The sequence below is a fragment of the Homalodisca vitripennis genome, chromosome 5 (assembly GCF_021130785.1).
Source record: "Homalodisca vitripennis isolate AUS2020 chromosome 5, UT_GWSS_2.1, whole genome shotgun sequence".
Taxonomy (NCBI): domain Eukaryota; kingdom Metazoa; phylum Arthropoda; class Insecta; order Hemiptera; family Cicadellidae; genus Homalodisca; species Homalodisca vitripennis.
The window spans coordinates 162,225,075-162,247,772 of NC_060211.1; the positions used below are offsets into that span (position 1 = coordinate 162,225,075).

The window sequence follows — 22,698 nt, forward strand, 5'->3', positions numbered from 1 at the left end:
AACCACTATTCGAAACTTAGATTTTAACACCGGTTTCATCGAACAGATGTTAATATATCACGCATGTTTAATAACACACGTAAACCGCCAGACTGTTAAAGGCGGGACTGCAATGATCATGCGCGGCCTGCTCGCGTCCAGGATTGCAAAAAGAAGTTGTATTAACGGTTTTTAAACATATTTGGCAATTTCTCATGAGAGCTTTGGGCCAGTAATGGCAGGTTTAAAAGTTAAAAGTTGCTTGCTAAGAAGCAAATTTCAAATATTTACATTCGATCTGTTTGAGCAGCAGTGATTTGCGTTGAATCAGACATAACAAACAGAATTCCTGTTCTGTAGCCTCGAAACTGTGTAGGTAACTAAACATATAGTACCTACTATACCTTGTCAAACAGTTCCAAAATATTGTACATGTTCATCATATGTTTCGAAACAATCGTTTCATTATCAGGTGGTCAACAAATGTTTCTCATAAGGGCTTTAGACCAGCTATGGCAGGTTAAAAATGCATTGCTTACTAAAAAGCCATTTAAAATATTTCGATCTGTACTCTGGCCTTTTTAAAATAAAGTAAAACTATTTCTACATATTTTACCTTGCAGAATCGGGGTGTAGGTCTGAATCTCGAAACCTATGTGCAGATAGAACAGCAGCTCTTCAGCTTCCACCTCATTTATAGAACTTTTTAACCATCTGATGATGAAACGATTTTTTCGAAACATGTAGTGAACATCTACAATATTTTAGAACTGTTTTTCAAGGTATAGTACCATATTTTTAGATAGCAAACAGTCTAATTTTTTATGGAGTGATTGACGATTTACCCATATGCAAGCTAGAATAAGCCTTGCCTTACTTAAGAAAGCTATATATCATTTTTTAAATTCAAAGAGAGACTTTTGAAGGCCAACAATTTTGTTTACTATAATTATTGTTAATATTGGCTATAATCGTATGAATATAAAGAGGACTAATTAAAAATTATCTAGATTTGTTCATGGTTTATTTAGGAAAACTTTGAAACTAACAATGAATTGTTAAAGAAATGCCATTATAATTATTTATTGATTACAACAAAATAAAAATGTTTAAAATGTATAATAATCATAGTTTTGTGCGTTATGTGTAAGGTGTAAATTAATGTACAATTGCGCCAAGAAATCTTCCGCATGCGCGGCCGAGGCTCTGCTAGCCATCTACGAAACATTGACCTCACCTACGTACTGTCATTCTGTAGTTGATTTAAAAGCACTGAACTGCCGAAACTCTCTACTTGTGATAAAGAAGACTATTATTAATAATATTGATTTCGTTCCAGCTTTTTCTTGTAGGTAATATACAACTCTATAAATTAGGCATCACAATCAAAAACTAAATAAATTAGTATCCACATTGTTATGAACTGCAGAATTACTGAAAACATTCAAATAAAAACATTATTCCATTTGAACTAATAAACAAACAAACGCTTTCATATTAATTTTTGATTTAGATTCGTTATTGAATTTCCTTGATCCCGCTCATGTCGTCACCGTCAGATTCTGCTGAGTCCGAATCACAACCCAGAGAGATGACAAGTGATTCCGTAAGATCGTCGATGTTGCCTTCTTTTGTAAGATATGTGTCTTTGACCCTCTTAACATGTGTACAATTGTTTACTTAATCAAGAGTTCCCACGTGGGATATTTTCTCTTCTACAATTTTCTCAACTTGGAAAAAAATGCAGTTTATGTTTATGGCGGCGATATGACCTTAAAAGGCCGCTCGATAGCTTTCAGGTCGTGATGAAAGGGTAGTCTTAAAATAGTACGGCCTACTTTTGTTCTATCTCACCCAATAGGTAGCGTTTATGTAAGAAACCCAATCTGTAAAGTCCTGGGACAAACATGTCATTACTATAAGGGATGCTATTTTATCCAAGTAAATCTGTAATGTCTTTTTTTTTTTGTTTTTTAAAGTTGGCTCATTTAAAAAGAAAATGACGCATTTGTTGAAGTCGTCCAGTTTAGTTATTAACTTTTTCACAGAAATCCGTTTATTCAGACTTAAACCTTGTTTAATGTACTGTTACTCTCATTTAACTTGTTTAATTTATTATTATTTTTGAGAAATACCCGTTCTGTACACCAACAGCTGCCGTAGTTCTTTCACGTTTTCTTCATATGGGGATGCTGAATTCTTTATTATAACAACTTCACGCTTCATAAACAAGTATAAACTTTGTAATTGAATAAATTATTTCACGAACACGTTCCTTTAATTTTGACTGAAGTCAAATATCCGTTGTTGAAGACCGACCAACTCAAAGTACACCTATACTATTACACTAATACTACCATGATGTTACCAATATAAATCCAATATTATATCACTCAATAAGTAAACTGTAACTGAACAACTCTGACTGATCGATTTCCATTTGATAACTGAATAAATCAGTACATATTACAGCCAGCCCCTGCTTCCTTGGGTCACGGGAAGTTCTTAAGGGATGGGCCCTATGGGAAAGCCCGATGTTCTTAGAAAAGACGTACCTCTCCTTGTTCACTGATCAAGCGGCCAACCGTGGCCCGCGCGCATAGATCGTTTGGCCCATCTGGATGTGTTACTGTACAAGGCTGGCTCGTGATTTATGGAAATGGATAAATGGTGATGGTGTGGAGGGTGGGGGTACAGTGAACGATTAATAACACAGGGGCGCACAATTACTAAATACGGGACTGGCTTTATTTTATGATTGTTCTGTCATATCAGTCAAGAAATCGATGCTGTCAATTCCCCTAAGTTTGAATAACCGATTAGGTAACTATGGTAATCCAATTCTACGATCTATACTGTACACTTGTTCGGCTTCACATGAAGTAGTGCTGTACTGTGTGGTCACCCTATCAACTCTACCTTCGAAAAGAGCTGGACAAAGTCCAGACACGTTTCCTTTGTCTAGCGGAGCTGGGTTTTAGATATTTTGAAATCCAAACTGATGTGATGGTGAAGATGCTAAATCTGTAAACTCTGGAGTTCAAGCAGTTTATTCATGACGTTGAGTTTTTGTCTACTGAATACGGAAATTGACTGACCCGCTCTCCTTGAATTAGTCAGCATTAGGCTCTTTAGTGGCACCCGTTCTAGGACCCTTTTCTCGAGGTCAACTTCCTAGTCATCTTATATGGCCAACAGCACGACGTTGAGAGCACAGCGGCGTGGAAACCGATTACATGAGATCATGGACTTTTTTAACCCCACGTTATATGTTTTAAGAGGTCCCTGGTTCATAAACAGCTACCACAGATAATATTTGTTAACGTTGTGCCTATCTATTATCACTTATTAATCCAGATTTTGTTGCATAAGTTAGTTAGTATTGTCATATCTAGTATGTTCTGTGATTTCTGTCTACTTATTAGTGTTATCTCCAGATATATATATGTATTGTTGTGTTTATAATATTTCTGTTGTTTTTTCTATTTATTTATTGATTTTAAGAATTCTAGTTACTAAGTTATGTATGTCCACTGCTTTTCATCTATTGAGGTCTGCACTAGTTTATACAATTTCTTTGTTACATTGTTTTTCTTGTCATAAGAATCTTTTGAACTTACTGATATGTTATTTATTTACTACTTATCTAGGTTAGTTAACTTAGTATGTGATAGATGATTTTGTTCCTTCCACCATTTGATGTGTTTATATATTATTTAATTCAGTGATGTACAATTCAATGTTATGTTGGTCTGATTTCTACCTTAAAGTATTGAAACATAGACTATTATTGTATTTACCTTTGGCATAACCTGTGGTAATATATCTAGCACTTAGTTTCTTATTTTTATTGGCTGCTGCTTTAGATAACCTGCAATTGTATTCATTAGAAATTAACCAAAAAACCTTCATTTTGTAGTTATTGTGGATTGGATATGCTGTTGAAAATAAAGAAATTATGAAATACAGCATTCTGAAAAGGTTTAATTTTTTCCATGTTCTCAAAGGCCTGATATCGGGTCTTCCTTTTATCTTAGTTTCATAAATGATTTATCTGATTTTCTAACCTTGAGACTGTAGATTATTCCGTCAACCATTATGCTGATGGTACAAGTATAATACTTGCCCTCACAATAGCAATTTCTGCCATAAGTTACATAATTAGTTATACATATATCCTAATTCAGAGATAATTCTTAGAAAAACTTAACTATAACGCAGCAGCAGTTCTGTGTGTGCTTAAAGAAACACAGCGTCTGAAATCTGATGAAATTGGAAGCGGAAGGTGAAATGGAGGTAAACTCAACGTTTGCATCAAATCAACCCTTCCCACCACAGCTATGTTACGTATAAAATACTTGGTTGCACCGCCGAGCCGTGCTTTGGAATCGTGTCTAAAACATCGTGGTGCACTCAATTGGGAATTTGATGAGAAATGAGAATATCATCTTCGTCTAGATTACAATGGATGTCTGCTATGTAAACCAGGCAGAGCTCTTGTGTAGTCTAGGTGTCTCTGATGTAAAAAAATGGAAAGAGTTCTTTTAAAATAAGTTCTTCGCCGACTTTTGGACGCCAGATCCCAGGATTTTGTCCTGAAGATAAAAGTGCGATTATAAATTATCATGCTACTCATTGTTAAATATTTAATATTAATGAAGTTTGCTTTTTCCAAAGATAATGATTGCTAGAGGAATAATGATGTCCATAGACAATTTTTAGGTGCTCGAAACATGAGTAGAATTAATTTTAATACCTCTTCTCGTAGTTACTTAAGGGTCGACACATTAGTATAACAATTTTAAGTTGTTTTATCTGTTGTCAGAAGCAAAGAATATCAGTAAAATCTTTTAAAATTACATCAATATTAAGTGGTATGAATGTTGCAAAAACACATTTACAGTATTGAAAAATATATAAGCTGATGTACAATTAAGTATTAAAAGCTATTTTAAACTTAAAAATACTAAGGTTAATTTCTGTTTCCCTCAACCGTATAATGAATTCTTTGAAACGCCCCTAACTATTGGTAGTAATGTGAATTTATCCTTTGTATACTAATTTAGTAGAATATTAGAAAACTATTGACTATGAACTATAACCAAGGTAATATAAAGCAAGCCCCTTCGCATTGCATGCTTAATTAAATTATTTTACTTTGTATTATATATAGCATGCATTGACGCACGTTAAATGTAAAATCAAGCCAGTATAGGAATAAAAACTGACAGCACTGAATTCCAATTCCGATTTCTGGACAGAAGTCAGCTGATCTTAAAGTGGGTTAGGTACTGGTCAGCTGACTCCTCTTGCTAGTTGCTAATGAATTGGAGGGAATACGAGAAAACAAACAAATTGAACAGCTGTACTAACACGTAGTGATGGGATAACCGAATGGATTTTATAACCGACTAACCAGTCAGTTACTTTTGTCGTCAATCGGTTATTTCAGTCGAATGAATAACCGATTACCTTTTAAATTCAATCCACATTTTAGGCATGGGGTGGTGGGGGAATGAACCATTCCTGTTGAGACAGGTACGCGGCGCGGCGCGGCCAATTTACTCACAGGCCGTACTTAGCTTTGGTGAGCCCTGGTAAAGATATTTGGTCGGGCACCGTCGTGTCCCCCCACCAGACACAGTCCCTTCATATAGACGTGTGACTGGCTCCGGAAGAAATTGTACGAAAACCCGGTCTGAGTTTGGACCTTAATATACAATCAAAAAATTCCAAGCAAACCCGCACTGGCAGAACCATAATTGAAAAACGAAATTCTGTAATTGTATTATTACTTTTTCCTGTGCATACGTTATAGTCATAACATTTTAAAATGTTATATTATCATATATCATTTATAACACTACAAGATAATTACCGTTAAAATTGCAAAATTATAATTTATTTTAATTACGAATCACGAAAGTTAATCGCTAAAGAACGATATTTCAGTAATAAAAATAAACTTATTATAATAAACGAGCAATTCAAGTATAGACTGTCTGCACAACCAGTTAACTTACAGAAAATTATTCGGTAGAAATAAATAATCTAAAGACTAATTTAAAAATAACCGATCAGAATCAACGACTAATTCAAATATAGACTAAGTCTTCACAACCAGTTAACTTATAGAAAAATTAGTCGTAGAAAAACTAATCTAAAGACTAATTTAAAATAAACCGATCAGAATCAACGACTAATTCAAGTACAGACTAAGTCTTCACAACCAGTTAACTTATAGAAAAATTAGTCGGTAGAAAAACTAATCTAAAGACTAATTTAAAATAACCGATCAGAATCAACGACTAATTCAAGTACAGACTAAGTCTGCACAATCAGTTAACTTATAGAAAAATTAGTCGGTAGAAAAACTTATCTAAAGACTAATTTAAAATAACCGATCAGAATCAACGATTAATTCAAATATAGACTAAGTCTTCACAACCAGTTAACTTATAGAAAAAAATTAGTCGGTAGAAAAACTAATCTAAAGACTAATTTAAAATAACCGATCAGAAATCAACGATTAATTCAAATACTGTATAGACTAAGTCTTCACATCCAGTTAACTTATAGAAAAATTAGTCGGTAGAAAAACTTATCTAAAAAACTAATTTAAAATAACCGATCAGAATCAACGATTAATTCAAATATAGACTAAGTCTGCACAACCAGTTTAACTTATAGAAAAATTAGTCGGTAGAAAAACTAATCTAAAGACTAATTTAAAATAACCGATCAGAATCAATGATTAATTCAAATATAGAACTAAGTCTCACAACCAGTTAAACTTATAGAAAAATTAGTCGGTAGAAAAACTAATCTAAAGACTAATTTAAAATAACCGATCAGAATCAACGATTAATTCAAATATAGACTAAGTCTTCACAACCAGTTAACTTATAGAAAAATTTAGTCGGTAGAAAAAACTAATCTAAAGACTAATTTAAAATAACCGATCAGAATCAACGATTAATTCAAATACTGTATAGACTAAGTCTTCACATCCAGTTAACTTATAGAAAAATTAGTCGGTAGAAAAAAACTTATCTAAAAACTAATTTAAAATAACCGATCAGAATCAACGATTAATTCAAATATAGACTAAGTCTGCACAACCAGTTAACTTATAGAAAAATTAGTCGTAGAAAAACTAATCTAAAGACTAATTTAAAATAACCGATCAGAATCAATGATTAATTCAAATATAGACTAAGTCTCACAACCAGTTAAGTTTAACTTTATAGAAAAATTAGTCGGTAGAAAAACTAATCTAAAGACTAATTTAAAATAACCGATCAGAATCAACGATTAATTCAAATATAGACTAAGTCTTCACAACCAGTTAACTTATAGAAAAAATTAGTCGGTAGAAAAACTAATCTAAAGACTAATTTAAAATAACCGATCAGAATCAACGATTAATTCAAATACTGTATAGACTAAGTCTTCACATCCAGTTAACTTATAGAAAAATTAGTCGGTAGAAAAACTTATCTAAAAAAAAACTAATTTAAAATAACCGATCAGAATCAACGATTAATTCAAATATAGACTAAGTCTTCACAACCAGTTAACTTATAGAAAAAATTAGTCGGTAGAAAAACTAATCTAAAGACTAATTTAAAATAACCGATCAGAATCACCGACTAATTCAAGTACAGACTAAGTCTGCACAATCAGTTAACTTATAGAAAAATTAGTCGGTAGAAAAATTAGTCTATAGACTAATTTAACTGGATGCAGCAAAAATAACCGACTAATCGGTTTAAAATAAAATAAACCGAACTAACCAGTTTATTTTCATTCAGTTATTCCCACCACTACTAACACGAGAGGTTCATCATAATCAGCATTAATTTGGATTTTCGTTTTCAGGTTTTGTGATGAATGATTTGTAGGGACATGCTGTTTGTTTGTTGAGTTTGTATGTGATTGCTTAGGAATAATTTAGTTCTTTATTAAAGTAGATATTAAACCTATAACAAAATTTCACACTCAGCATTATTTCGTTATTTAATTTGGTCTAAAATGCCTCAAGAACATTATGTATTAAAATGTTTCTCTTGTGAAACATTCCAGGTTAGTTCATTTAATCCTTTTGCTCAAAGCTATGTTTTATATTTTGTCTAAGATTAGGCCTTGTGGGGTTTGCAGTGTGTTCCAAAAGTGACAACTAAGATATAAATGACATTTCTTGAGTTTTCTTGATAGTTGAAATTAATTATTTATGCTTCACAAAAACAGGGTAATAAGTTTTTGTTATATAGCCTAGGTCTGCGTAAAAATAAACGTTTTGTTTTATGCTCTGAAAAAAATTTGAACTGCATTTTATTTTAGAATTAGATGTGTATAAATCATGATAATTTCAAGTTAATTAATAATAAAGAGCTTACCAATAGATTAGATCAGATTTACTTAACACAAAGGAATTTAGGCTAAGCATAGTGTTTTACCTACTAGACAATCTCAAAGTTGAATTGCAAGTTAATAACCTTGTTTTTTAATTTGTTTTATGCCAAATAATGATTATACATAATTTAACCTTTTGATCCTAATGTTTGTATACACTGATGTTCACTGTATCTTCGTAAAATCCTAATATCCGTATGTATTCGGCTGCATTATAAGAGGCTACCACATCAACCGAATCATTAATATTTTTTATTTTATAAACTACTGAACAATATAACAACAAAATATCAAACTAAATTAAGGTTATACCAGGTATAGTACGATAAGCGGACCCAGTTTTTTATATTGATATTGACAAACAGTAATACTAAATTATAATAGTCGATACTGATTTAATAATTTGAAAAATAACTTAAATCAACTGGAAACACTTTTATCAGACAATAAAAAGTCATTTTGTGTAATTGAAGACTCTTGAGCAATTGGAAAAATTTTAAACTAGTAGTTAACAACACTTTCATCGTTTATTTTTTGGACAAGGTCTTTCGATTCCAAAGGTTTCATAGTCAGGCAACTCCACAAATAAATAATATCGCAGTCACTGATATACCTTATTTATACATCGATTAGTACAATCATCGATACTTAATATTCAATTTATCAAATATGTTTATAAATCATTTCAACATACCTATAGTCATAATAACAATCATATTTTAAATTAAAATAATTAATATCATGCTCATAGTGGTAATCTTATAAATAATAAATGAGCTCTAATGATCAAACAAACATTTATAACAGGAAATATGAAATATGCATAATTATTTAAATATCTTTTCTCCTGGGTATCAGTGATTAACCGCTTCCGAGAAGTTGTTGAAATATCTTCTCTAGAAAACCGTACTTCTCTTCTGTACAAATACTCACAGAGATGATCTGCCACTTTTTAAATTTCGTTTCACTGTCCTCTACGAGCTTTCGACTGTCTGTTATTACCTATAAAAGAAAGTACGTTTATTATATGAAAAAAGTGTTTATAGTTTATACAAGTTAGTTATTGTTCAAAAAGCAGTATCGGTTGGTTATATCAAAGTTATAATTAAGTAATATTATTTACCAATATCGATGTTGTTAACCTAAAACAAATTCAAAATTACAGTCAACTTTAAAAAATTTAATGAAATTGCATTAAAAGGTGAAAACATATTTTTCTTGGCTTCAAGATGTTGGTGTGATGCGCATTTGTCACAGATGTAAGGAAAGCATATTTTGGATAGAGTGAATGTGATTTTGTGCATATTATGGTCAACCGTAATTACAACTTTTAAGACTCGGCAACTGGTGCTAATACTCAAACAGTTGAAAGCTTGTGAAGGGCCATGAAATGAAGTTTAAAAAGTGGCATACTAACCGACCTGTTTACAGATCATCTCTGTGAGTGTTTGTACAGAAGACAGGTATGGTTTCCTGGAGAGAAAGCTTTTAACCATTTCCTGAAAGTGTTAATCAGTGATACTCAGTAGAAAACACAAATAGTTCTGAAACATTCCTATTTTGTATTGTAAATATTTGTTGTGTTGTTATTATTTATGAGTGTTTCCTATTTTCTGTTCTAATTGATTGTTTGATTATTATGGTTTCTTTATTATTTATGAGATAGTCACTTTACATATTAAAAACTAATTATTTAAAATTCAAACACGATTGTTATTATGACTATATATGCATTGCTATAGATTGATTGGTTCGTATTCAATATAAGAATATTATCTATTGATGATTATACTAATCAGCATCAAAAACTGGGTCTGCCAATCGTACTCTGCCATTTCATACTATAGTAAAGTTCAGCTATGTTTTTATATCTATAAAAGTACGGTAATCATTTAATGATTTATTAAAAACTATCTAAATTGTGTATTTATTAAATTTAACAAACAAAACAGTATAAAACTTCTTTGAACAATAAACATATCTGACAGCTTGTGACAAATAATGAATGTTCATTGCCACTATACTTGTGGTCATTACTGAAATAACATTACATTAATGACAATGACATTACAGTCATTACAGACAAGTAATTTTACTTTGTTTTATTTAGCCTAATTTAAAACAATATTGTTATTTAATACACTATAAAACACTTGCAAAAAGTAATTGTAATAACTATAACTACAATTAATACCACTAGTGCATTACAAAACAAATTCCAATATTAATTTAATTTTGCGAGGCCTTTCAGAATCGAGGATTCCATCGTCAGGCAACTTCACAAATAAAATGCCTCACTAAATTAAATTAATATTAGAATTCGCTTTGTAATTCACTAGTGGTATTAATTGAAAATATTTCCAATACTCCAAGAATTTTCATTTTAATTAGAATGTTTTTGTATTTGGTAGCTTATTCATGATCGATATTGGCTCGTTATTTAATTGTTGTGGTGGCCGCATATCATACTACAGCCAGGCCCGTACTCAGACCGATGTTTTCGAGGGGGAGGGTGGCCTCCTCCATACGCCTATAGATTGATGGGGGCGTGGTAGCAGGACATGACGGGTCCGGTCGAATAGCTTTTTCCGGGGCCTGCCAAAGCTGAGTACACCCTTGACTGCAGCCAACGTACCGTAATGAAACTTATACATATGGTATATCAAAATGATTATCAATCTTTCTAATAATGTTATAATCTAAATTTCATACAATATTTTATACATGCTATAGAAGGTATAATAGGTGGCATCACACCTAGCAATGCTTCTAAGTGTAAAACACTGTAAATGACAAAAATCTACACAGTTTATTGTTCACTGGGCATTGCATGGTTGTTTGATTTTATTACTTTGTTACTTTTAGTATTATTCTTCACATGCTTCTTTTACATAAGTGTTCTTTAATTTCATGATAGTCTTATTTAGTTTAATTTTTACTAGTCATTTAGTAAACTACTTTTCTGAAACATACATCAATTTGTAAAGAAATCCCATATTTTATGTATTTTGTAACACAAATTATTGAAATTTGGTATATGCTCATTTTTAATAATATATTTTTATAAAGTGACCAAGTGCATAGTTTTTAAAATTTTGGTATTATACCGACTAGATCCTTATTGGGGGAAAAAAGTGTTCTATAAACAAACAAATGATAATCCTGTAGAATTATTGTATCTACTTCAATTTCTAGATTGTATTACGTAACCTGAGCTTGAATTTAGGTACTACTACCTTGAGAGATGTGGTTCTTTTTCCGCCAGGAGTGCCGGGTGGCACCGAAGCCTGAACTGATGGCTAGGGGCATTTCTGATCGGTACTTTTCTGAACTCAGATCACTCGTCATTAACAAACACTTATACAGCGAAGGAAAAGTAGTAACACGGAACTATTGTAACAGCAAAGCACCATAAAAGGCACTGTTGTAGCAATGTATAGTAATAGACCACTCAGTCTTGACCAAGCATTAGGGGCAGGTGGGGTTTTCTATAGTAAAATGTTCTAATATTTCTCTAATAAAGATTGCTCTACACTACTATAATAAGCAGATCAACCAAAGTCTTACAAGGCGTTTACTGTTTGGGTGTGGTGAGTATTTATACCAAAGCACCATAAAAGGCATTGTTGTAGCAATGTATAGTAATAGACCACTCAGTCTTGACCAAGCATTAGGGGCAGGTGGGGTTTTCTATAGTAAAATGTTCTAATATTTCTCTAATAAAGATTGCTCTACACTACTGTAATAAGCAGATCAACCAAAGTCTTACAAGGCGTTTACTGTTTGGGTGTAGTGAGTATTTATACCAAAGCACCATAAAAGGCATTGTTGTAGCAATGTATAGTAATAGACCACTCAGTCTTGACCAAGCATTAGGGGCAGGTGGTGTTTTCTATAGTAAAATGTTCTAATATTTCTCTAATAAAGATTGCTCTACACTACTATAATAAGCAGATCAACCAAAGTCTTACAAGGCGTTTACTGTTTGGGTGTGGTGAGTATTTATACCAAAGCACCATAAAAGGCATTGTTGTAGCAATGTATAGTAATAGACCACTCAGTCTTGACCAAGCATTAGGGGCAGGTGGGGTTTTCTATAGTAAAATGTTCTAATATTTCTCTAATAAAGATTGCTCTACACTGCTATAATAAGCAGATCAACCAAAGTCTTACACAGCGTTTACTGTTTGGGTGTGGTGAGTATTTATACCAAAGTACCATATTTTGCTATAGCTTACTTCACATAAATATAAGTAAAAAAACAATTTGAAATAAAAAGAAGTTTAAATCTTAAAAATTCGTCGAACACTAAGTAAAAATAATTTTTTTTACAAAGATTTGTAAAATAGGCATAATATTGCTAGGACATTCAGCAGCTATGCATTGCAATAAGTCATTGGGATTGTAGGAGCTATTTGCTATACATTTCTGGAATCGAAAGGGTTAAAACACCGTCTTGTATTGGATCATTATAATACAATCTAGTTAAATGTTATAATTGATAAATTCTTAAAGTATTCAGTGAAGTGTAAGTATTACAACAATAACTGAAATAGCCTGAAAAATGTATACAAAATTATTAATAGCATATCTGTTGCAAGTATATGCAGCCTTTCTGCCACAGCTGCTGATAGCAGACGTAATGTATTGAAACATAATCATATATAGTTATATTACCTTAAATTCCCTTCATACTGAGATATTCTATTCCTAAAGAAAGGAGTATACATTATAAATGCATGGTAGGTGCTGTAAAGTAAAGTCAATTTACAGATTCATTTAAGTAGCTACATGTACACACAAACTTATCAACAGAGTCAACACATTTTCTAGCTGATGTGTCTGCTTTTAAGTGTGTCAGTAGTTAATGAAGGTGCTGCTGCAGCCTACATTGCTGGATGGAGACATTTGTGATTACAAGTTTTGGAATATTTTATACTTTACCATAAAGGAGATGAATATTCTAGAAGGACTGATCACGGATACCTTTGGCCAGCAGTGCAAACTACAGTAGATTGTGCTGTCTCCCACACTTCTAGCTATGGACACAAACTATCCATCTAGATAGTATATGTCAGGCAATGGATAAAAACTCCAGAAGGTCTAATCATGAATATTCATGTATTCATTCACCTTTTATGTAAACCAATTTATCAAATTCTTAACAGAAAAATGAGACATCAATTACCTGACATAATTTCAGAAATAAATGAGACTAGCTCTTTTGAAAACGACTCTTAAGGTAAAATATTCAATGATTATTTTTTCCTGAAATTAAAATGTATAGTCCTGTTTGCAATACAATTGTAAAGGTGGCAATGTAAATTGTATACAATGCTTAAGTTGAATACAGTAAAACAATTTATTCAGACTAGTATAAAATTGATTTCTCTTTCAGTTGCTGCTATCCATTTAAAAATATAAACAAAGAATGAGCAAAGTTCTAAAAAGAGCAGAAACAATATATTGAATATTTCTTCTTCTAGACTAATTGGCAAATTCATGATAACGTGTGATAGCTAGATGAGGTTCGACCGTAGTTTATTCCTGAGTAATAAACATATCCCTGATTACCACATATATCCTATTTGTTGTAGAGCTAATAAGCTTAAATGGGCTTCTTATAGTAAGATAATATGATCAATGGCCTGTCTGCTTACTCCATTTTGATTTTCTCCCAAGACTCTTCTACACCCAATCCTTGAATATGCTTCTGTGGAGTAGAAGTCTCACTACATGCATATTTTGTCTAGAACTGATACAATTTGCTCTTTGAGCCTTGTGGGTATCAAATTAGGCACAATTTAGTGTAAGGTTCCTTTTGATAATGTTTTGATGATGACCTGCTCATAAATATTTCTATCATTTGAAACAAATCTGAACCGTCAATGGAACCATTGACTCTCCTGCATCGCTGACCAAGTTGTTTTGAGAATTCTTTGGTTCTTCAGGTCTACAGAACAATTTTTCCACAGCTGCTACAGAACAAATTATTTGAAATTAGGAATTTTATCTCCATTGACAGGGTATCTCCATTCCATTCCATTCTTTGCATCCTTCTGTGAAAACTAAAAAAGATCATCAGATCGATTTTGTAACTTGATAACTATTATTCAATCTCTAAACAACAAATAAAAATAAAACACACACGCACATTATCCTCTCCACTTTGCCTTCACATCAGAAGAAATTACATTGTAACTGTGATTATTTACAAATTTTCTGGTTATCTTGTATTATAATTTATTTATTATCTGTTGTTATCGTTAATGTATTGTATTAATACTATATTTGTATGAATGTATATATTTATTCATTGTTGGTGAGCTTTTATATTATTATCTATTTATATATTTTATCTGTAAAATTTTACCTCCATTGCCTTTATTCTCAACGCATTGTTGTATTTGCATATTGTTCTAATTTATACAAAACTCTGTAAATATTTGCAATCAAAATATACAGCACTTGGAACACGCATTATCATACGTAATTGTGGCATGTTTGGCAAAAATAAAAACTATGGTATTGCTGCATGATGCTCAAAGGGTTAAGTAGGACTTCATATAATATTTAAATTTTATTCGATCATAATACAGTGTTGTATAAAATAAAATACCTCATTTTGTGTCTTTTAGAGTCATATTGTGAAGAAGACCAATAAGTGGACGTGTAAAGTGTGTGGGGAAAAGCAAACAGTAAAGAAGGTAAGTTTCTTAATTTGCCAACAAAATAAATCCAAATTGTAATTAAATATTTTTTTTATGCCTACTATGATATAAAGCCAAGAATTTTGAATATTTCTTGTCAGTGCAATTTTTCTAAAACAATTTTGTTTGTAACCGACTGACCTAATTTTTTATATGCGATATATGAATTATATACAGAATAAGTAGTCTAAAATAATGTTCTTTATTTAGTTGAATTACAATTTAACATTCGCTGATCAATATAATCTATAGACCAATGTTTGAAAAACTTTTTTATGTTTATACAGAAAATAATTAAGAAATTGAAATTTTTGCCTGATTGCTAAGCATTACAACAATAAAAAATTATGTTCCTGCAGAAATGTGATTTTTCTTCCTTTTAGTTGAAGATTATTGTGGTTCACATTTTATTATTGCTCCTGAAATCATCACCAAGGTTAAACCCCCTCGTTAACCCTTTCAATCCCAACTATTTTTTTTTTTTTTTTTTTTTTCAAAATATTTCCCAAAAATACCTGCGAATTACTGCAATTTATCTTCTACAAATCCATCATACTTTTGCCTGTTCTTCAGACTTGAATGGATTTTCAAGATTAATTCCCTTTACATTCAGCATGAAATATACTAAATTGTGGGAAATAGTTATTCTTGCAACGTATTATACTTAAATAATGTTTTACTTTGTATGTAAATAAATAAAGCATATAAAAATAGTAAGCATTTATGATTGTTTTATAAAAATGTATGATTAAAAAATAGATACCACACCAAATTTTATTAATTTGTCTCAATAAATACAATATTAATTGGTCTAAATGGGTGTTGTTAAAAATTTAAATTTTTAACTTTGTACTACTAGTACAGTCAAACTAACTGTTTTGTTGTTAATCGTGATTTAGGAGAGTTAATCACCACATATTGATTTGTTTTTAATTTTTGTGTTTGCTTAACTGTATCCTTAAGGTTTTTTTAAAACGTAACATTTTTTAACATGTAACGATGGCAAATTTTAAAAATCCTATCATCCTTTCATTATGAGAAATTACGCAAAAGTCAGCAAGTGAGCAGGTATACGCTCTCTTGTCTTTCTTTGCAAAACTAGTATGGTTAGCTGTATGTCTGCATTGCCTTCGGACTATCACGTGCGGGCAGTCCCAAAAGGGTTAATTAATATTTATAAAAGTAACATGGCGGGGTGGGAATGAAATACGTGGTAGAAATTAATTGCTAACAGAAATTTATTTGGCAATTTTTTTAACTCCTTAACTGCTAGTCCTCTCTTGAGTGACTGCTACTAATAGTGTATACCATTTCTATCAACATGATAGTTTCTTAATTTTTAGTGAGAAAATGCAACTAAATCCTGCTTGGACTGTGATGTTTGATTGAAGGTATATGGACGAGGTTCGGGCAAAGACTGCAGAGTACACACCCAGAAGTTAAATGGCCTCAAGGGAGAAAAAGAACAAAGCCAGATAGAACAACAATGGGAGGAAGTGACAGAAGACATTCCTGAAAACTCTCAAAACAAACAAACCTCCTCATTTTCAAGTACGTTCATGCTTTGTTTTAGTATTGTTACATTCTGTATTTTTTATTCATGGAAATAAGTAATACAACAGTTACTCTTTTTACTTAATCTTAAAGACTTTTAGTATTTGAAAATTATGATGTCCTAGTTGTTCTGCTGAATATAAAATGAACAACTTGGTGGCGTGTTATCTTTATGTTTAAAAAAAGGGATTATTGGCAATGAAGGATTTAAAAGAATAACAGAAGTGGGAATATTATAGATTATTCACTTTACTAAAATAGTTAAAAATCCATTTTGAGGATGGTTTTAAACAACAATTAAGACAACGCTTTATCAAAAGAAAACATATAATCTGTATTTTCAGTTTACCATAAAAGTTCATTCAATAGAGAACAGTCCTAACATTAATACCCAATAGTACTTGTTTATTGGCACAGTTGAACTTTACAGTTTTTAGTGCAAGTCAGAACACATACAAGTTGCATCATGTAAATGAAATACACTTAAGAGTAATGCTAAATATAATTTTTATCAAATCAAAAAGTTCTTTATTCACACAATCATAGAGAATGGTGTTGGCATCAAAAAGCAAAAGCATATTACTAAAGTTATGTTTTTAAAGACTAGACTATAGACTATAAACAAGAGTATGTGCTTAAGAAACTGTCCAGTTAATTTCTCCATTCCAGGAATTCCTTTTCTGAATAAAACGGGTGGTCTTCAAGCCATTTTTGGAGTTGTTTTTTGAAGCCTCTTCCAGTAACTTACTTAAGGTGATCAGGTAGCTTGTTGAAGTAGACTGCTCCTTTGTAAGTTGGCTTCTTCTCTGATAGACTGAGGTGGTGTGACGGGAGTGAGAAGTTTGAGGCATTTCTGGTGTTATACTGGTGATAGTCTCCAAGTTTTGGTTTGTTTGACGATACCACCAGTAGAATCACCTCACCAATATACAGTGCTGGTATTGTGAGTATTTTTTGTTCTTGAAAGACATGTCGACAACTGTCTCTGTATCCTATGCCTGCTAGACTCCTCATTGCCTTTTTCTGCTGCAGAAATACTCTATCCATGTTTTGATTACTTGTTCCACCCCATGCTGCAATGCCATATCTTACGTGGGCCTCGAAGAGTGAAAAATAAGCAGTTTTTGCTGCAGGTGTTCAATATATTCTTTCTATGACATAAATGCCTGATGCGAGTTTTTTACATAAAATGTCAATGTGGGCATCCCATTTAAGGTTCATGTCAAGGGTAATACCAAGGTATTTTGTGTTTTTATCCACTTTTACAGTGGGTAGGCCATCAATTTCCCTTCCTCTTGTGCTGTATGTTATTTGTACTGTTTTATTTTCATTTAGAACAAGGTTGTTTGAGTTGCAGTACTGTTTAACTAAGTTGAAAGCCATGTGTGTTTCTTCTTTAAGATGGTCTTTATGTGTGTTAGCTAGTTTAAGTACAGTATCATCTGCATACATTACTGTATGGCAGAACCTGTCCATGCACTTAGGTAAATCGTTTGTAAGCAAGAGGAAAAGAACTGGCCCAAGGACCTATCCTTGTGGCACTCCTCGGTTTATGGTGAGTGTTTCAGACTGAAATTTGCTAGTTGTTCCATTTAAATTGTGTTTCAGTTCCACTAGTTGTTTTCTCCCACTGAGGTAGCTCCTGAACCAGTTTCCTGGTATCCCATTTATTCCAAGGTGTTGTAGTTTATTAAGCAGTAGATCATGGTCAATGCAGTCAAACGCTTTACTGAAATCGAGGAACAAACTGGTAACTAACTGTATTACAACTTTCAATTTGGTCAATAATATATTCAACTAATTGGATTATGGCAGTTACTGTAGATTTTTTCTTTAAAAATCCATGCTGGTTGTCTGTTAAGAGGTTGTTGAGGTTCAAATAATTCATAAGTCTCTGCAGGATAGTCTTTTCTATTATTTTGGAAAAAGTTGATGTTACTGATATTATATGTATGTACAGTTTATTACAGATTGACTTGCAGACTTCATATAGGCCCATCAAGTACCTCTTGAAGACTAAAGATATCCCTTCTGGCCGAGTGGGCTCTCAAATGGAACTTGACATTTTTTAGGCTTGTTATAGTGTTTATATATGTTGGAATTGAGTTGAACAATTTTGGTCCAAAATATAGTATTTAGTTTATAGTAACAGAGTTAATCTAAATATGACTACCATAACATCCGTTTTGTGTCTCCTGTTATATTTGTGATCAGGAACTGAAAATTTTTATGTTTGTAAAGAAATATTATTGTATGATAAAATAAGAGACCAGCCAATTTAAGGATTACACTTGATCGGAATGCTCCCTACAACTGCCCGCTGCTTCAAGCCCCATACTCTCAAAGCCCTCTTTTTTGGAAGAAAATTCTATTAAACAATGCTGTATTGCATTGCAATAGCCCCAGAATTCAAGCCCATATCTAAGCCTCGATTTAAATAAGCCAAGATAACCCAGTTTGAGAACTTCTTTTGATGAAAATGAGGAAAGGTACCTCAGGGCAAATGTAGCTGAATTCAACTGTTTAACCAATTTTGTTACGTGAGAGTCCCATCTCACATTAGAATCGCTGAGGAGGCCAAGAAATTTTATTGAAGGTACGCAATCAACACAATGGTCATTTAGATAAACTAGTGGGCATAAATTTGATGTCCTCTGAGTATGAAATTCTCAACGCAATTATGTGCGTTTTTGATAGATTTAAAAATAGCTTATTAAAGGAGAAACAATCTGAGAGTCTTGATGAGGCTGTGAAAAGGTACTGGAAAAAAATCATAGTGTGATTAAAAATTAAAGAAATGTCATCATCAAAGAGAGATAACGTAAATGAATCTATATTGTGATTATTAATGAGATAGTCTGGGAGATCATTGATATACAAAAGAACAACAAGGGTCCCAGCACTGAGCCCTCAGGTACTCCGGATTTGACAGCAACAAAATCTGATTGGTAGGTGTTTTCACAATGTTTAATTTTAACACACTGAATTCTACCAACAAGGCATGAGCAGAACCAGTTCAGCAAGAGTCCACGGATGCCATATTTTCCTAATTTATCTATGAGGATGCAATGGTCGACCATATCGAAGGCTTTGCTTAACTCTTATTATCATAAATCTTAAAATTAGGTTGCTACATGATGAAAGCATTCTGTAGATCTTGAGCTTTCTGCAACCCACTCTTCCAAAGGGCAGGTATCAAATATAAATGCCACATTCTTCCTATAATGTTTAAATACATACGTGATCTAAGTATAGCACCAAGTGATTAAATCATTCCCGTGCTAGCTGACCTCATGCAGCAAATATAGTCCTTAATCTACAGCTAATGTTCTTGCTCCTTACATAGAGGTTTTATGAGTGGAATGAAAGCCGATTAACACTTTGCATTGGCTAATATTATTGTACTTTTTAAAATTACTATGCAATTTTGTCCAAAAATAAAAAAATACTTTTTATTAATGAACATGTTCTAGAGTGATTAATAGTGCCCGTGAACATTAGGAGAGAATTAGAAAACCATTGTTGCACAACCTATGGTTGTGTATCCTCCTATCGATGGAGCAGGATACACACATTTCTAATAAACAGTGTGACCATTGGTGAGTCACTCAATCCATAATAAAGGCCTGTGACCCCCCAGCGGTCACAGCGATACAAACATGTTAAAATATTGGGAAGGAATAAAAAACGCTGTTAACAGATATGTTTTGAATTTATACATTGTTAACAAAACAAAGCCTAGCCTCTGAATAGGAAGCCAACTTGTATTTAAAGTGCTCTTTTAAGTTATCATCTAACTGCTGTGCAATGCTTGGCCTTCGCTGAGAGAATCTATTTCATCACACTAATTTTGAACATCTATGGTGAATGCTACCAAGGTTTGTACCTTGCCTGTTTGTTTAAAACAAACATTTCCAAGTGAATTTACAATGTTTTTTATGCCCATTAAGCCCTATCAACAGTATTTTGTTCAGCTTAAGAAGGTCTTATGTCAATTTTGTTCAGTGATTATACAGCAAACATCTCACAGGCAACTCCTTAAATTCCTCACAGATGTTCAATATGTAGACCATTCCTTCCAGTGGGCAAGAACATTGCTGCATATATCTTGACCACTAGTTAAGCTCCCCTTGCAAAATGTTAAATCTATTCATAGGCCTGACCAAAATTTGCGTGCTAAGGGAATTTTTTAACTCCTTTACTTCTTTCAGAACTTTTTTTATGAAAAATTAGTGTTAATTCATCAAAAGTCGTTTAAAAAAAAAAAAAAAAAAAAAAAAAAAAAAAACAATTTGAATTTGAACTTCTTCAAATATTGTGTCTACCTACTTGACAATTAAGAATTCTTTTCTAGATTTGGACAGTTTTTCAATTTACTGGAAGCCCTCTTATATGCCATTATGATCAAAATTAGTAATTTTGATAACTCTGTGTTAAAAAAAACCAAATTCATCAACATTTTTTTTATCTAGTTAATATGTTATATGTATTCTGAGAATTTAACAGGCTTTGATGTTTTGTTTCAGAAGGCAAACCCACTTCGTCAAAAACTAGTAAGTGGTCCGAATATGTGGATGATGTAAAAATAAATAATGAAAACCAAAATTACTATGAAAGTAAAAATTTGGATCATACTTATGCGACTAACATTATACCTTTTGACAGCAATGTAAATGTTAAAAGAAAATACTTTGAAACAAATGTGGTAGAAGAGGATCCTTACAATGTTGATTTTAATGAATTAGTGACAAGTGACTACTCAGGTTTCTCCTGTCCTGGACAATTTGGAAGTGCAAAGAAAATAAAGGAAAACACTTATAACTGTGCTCAAAATGACAATTATTTTGTACAACAAGACTATAGCGTTGAGTTGTGTGAAGATGGTAGTACAGGAAGTAATAGCCAGTTTAGTGTTATGTCTGCAGAACCAGTAAATTCAGATGCTCAAAACGAATTTAGCAAGTGGGCCAAATATCTCGGTGATGAACTAGTTGAAGATGAGCAATATAATCACGAGGACCTGCTAGTTCTTTGAGAGAATAAGCTTTGGATCAACAACAGTAAAATATAGTTTTCTGAAATATTTTACATAAAAAAAGTCACAGTAGACTAAACCAACAGTTTTTATCAGGTTTCCTCAATCATAAATAGTTCATTTGAATGGTTTGAATCCGAATTTCTCTCGCTGCATTTTCCTTCCGAAATCAGCTTGTCACTTGCTTTTTATATTAATACCCATTTGGTTTTTTAGCAGTTGAAATCTTCAAGATCTAGAATTTGAAAAAGGGAAGAAAATGTGAGTCTTTCAAAGTTAAACAAAAATATCCTTGAAGAGTTCCAAAATACCTGGGAACCTACCAACCTGTATTGGGAAATTTCATCAATCCTTACTCGATTGTCAAAGATATAAACACATTATTTTGGGTTTACCAAAGAAAATGCATTTTACATGCTTATAGAATATGAAATTTCCTAAAAATGTTAACTGTAATATCTTTTGTCCAATGTCAATCATTATATAGAAATATTTTTTAATGAAAATAATAATTTGTTGAAAAAACTGAATTGTTCATTATCATGCTTGTTATAGTTCAATATGATAATACACAATAAAAACAAACGTTTTGTATGCCTGTTCCTTAATAAGGATATGAGTTAAACCATTCACTTTCATTTAGACTTTTAAACTGAAAAACAGATAAATATTTAAATTAAATTCATTTGTGTCTAGTAATACCCACCTAATATTTCAAAATTCAATATTACCTAGCAATTCTTTAAGTGAATATGCTGGTATCCCTGGTAAATAGTTCTTGAGTTTTCTACTAAATTTTCAAATCAAGTTCAAAATGGATACTATTATATTATATAACTTTATATTGTAAAATTCTGTAACATTAAGAATTTTTTATGTATATACTATATTAAGAAATAAAAAAAACTGTTGTATTAATAATATAGTATGTAGAGAAATTAAAATGGTATTGAATTAATCATGTACTGTATTGCGTGTTGGGAAATTAAAATGGTATTGAATGAA

General features: G+C 32.0%; 1 protein-coding gene across 3 annotated transcripts in view; it reads left to right on the forward strand.

The window, feature by feature from the left end:
* Window positions 1-22,698, forward strand: part of LOC124363072 (MRN complex-interacting protein) — a 69,391-nt gene extending 46,693 nt beyond the window's left edge. For 2 of the 3 annotated variants that reach the window (XM_046818159.1, XM_046818158.1), the window contains exons 3-5: window positions 15,033-15,101; window positions 16,496-16,655; window positions 21,185-22,698. In XM_046818159.1, the coding sequence (XP_046674115.1) occupies window positions 15,033-15,101; window positions 16,496-16,655; window positions 21,185-21,693 (738 nt within the window). In that variant the 3' untranslated portion in view covers window positions 21,694-22,698. Of the gene's footprint in view, window positions 1-7,845; window positions 8,065-15,032; window positions 15,102-16,495; window positions 16,656-21,184 lie in introns of those variants that run through there. The other variant, XM_046818157.1, reaches the window with a different exon arrangement.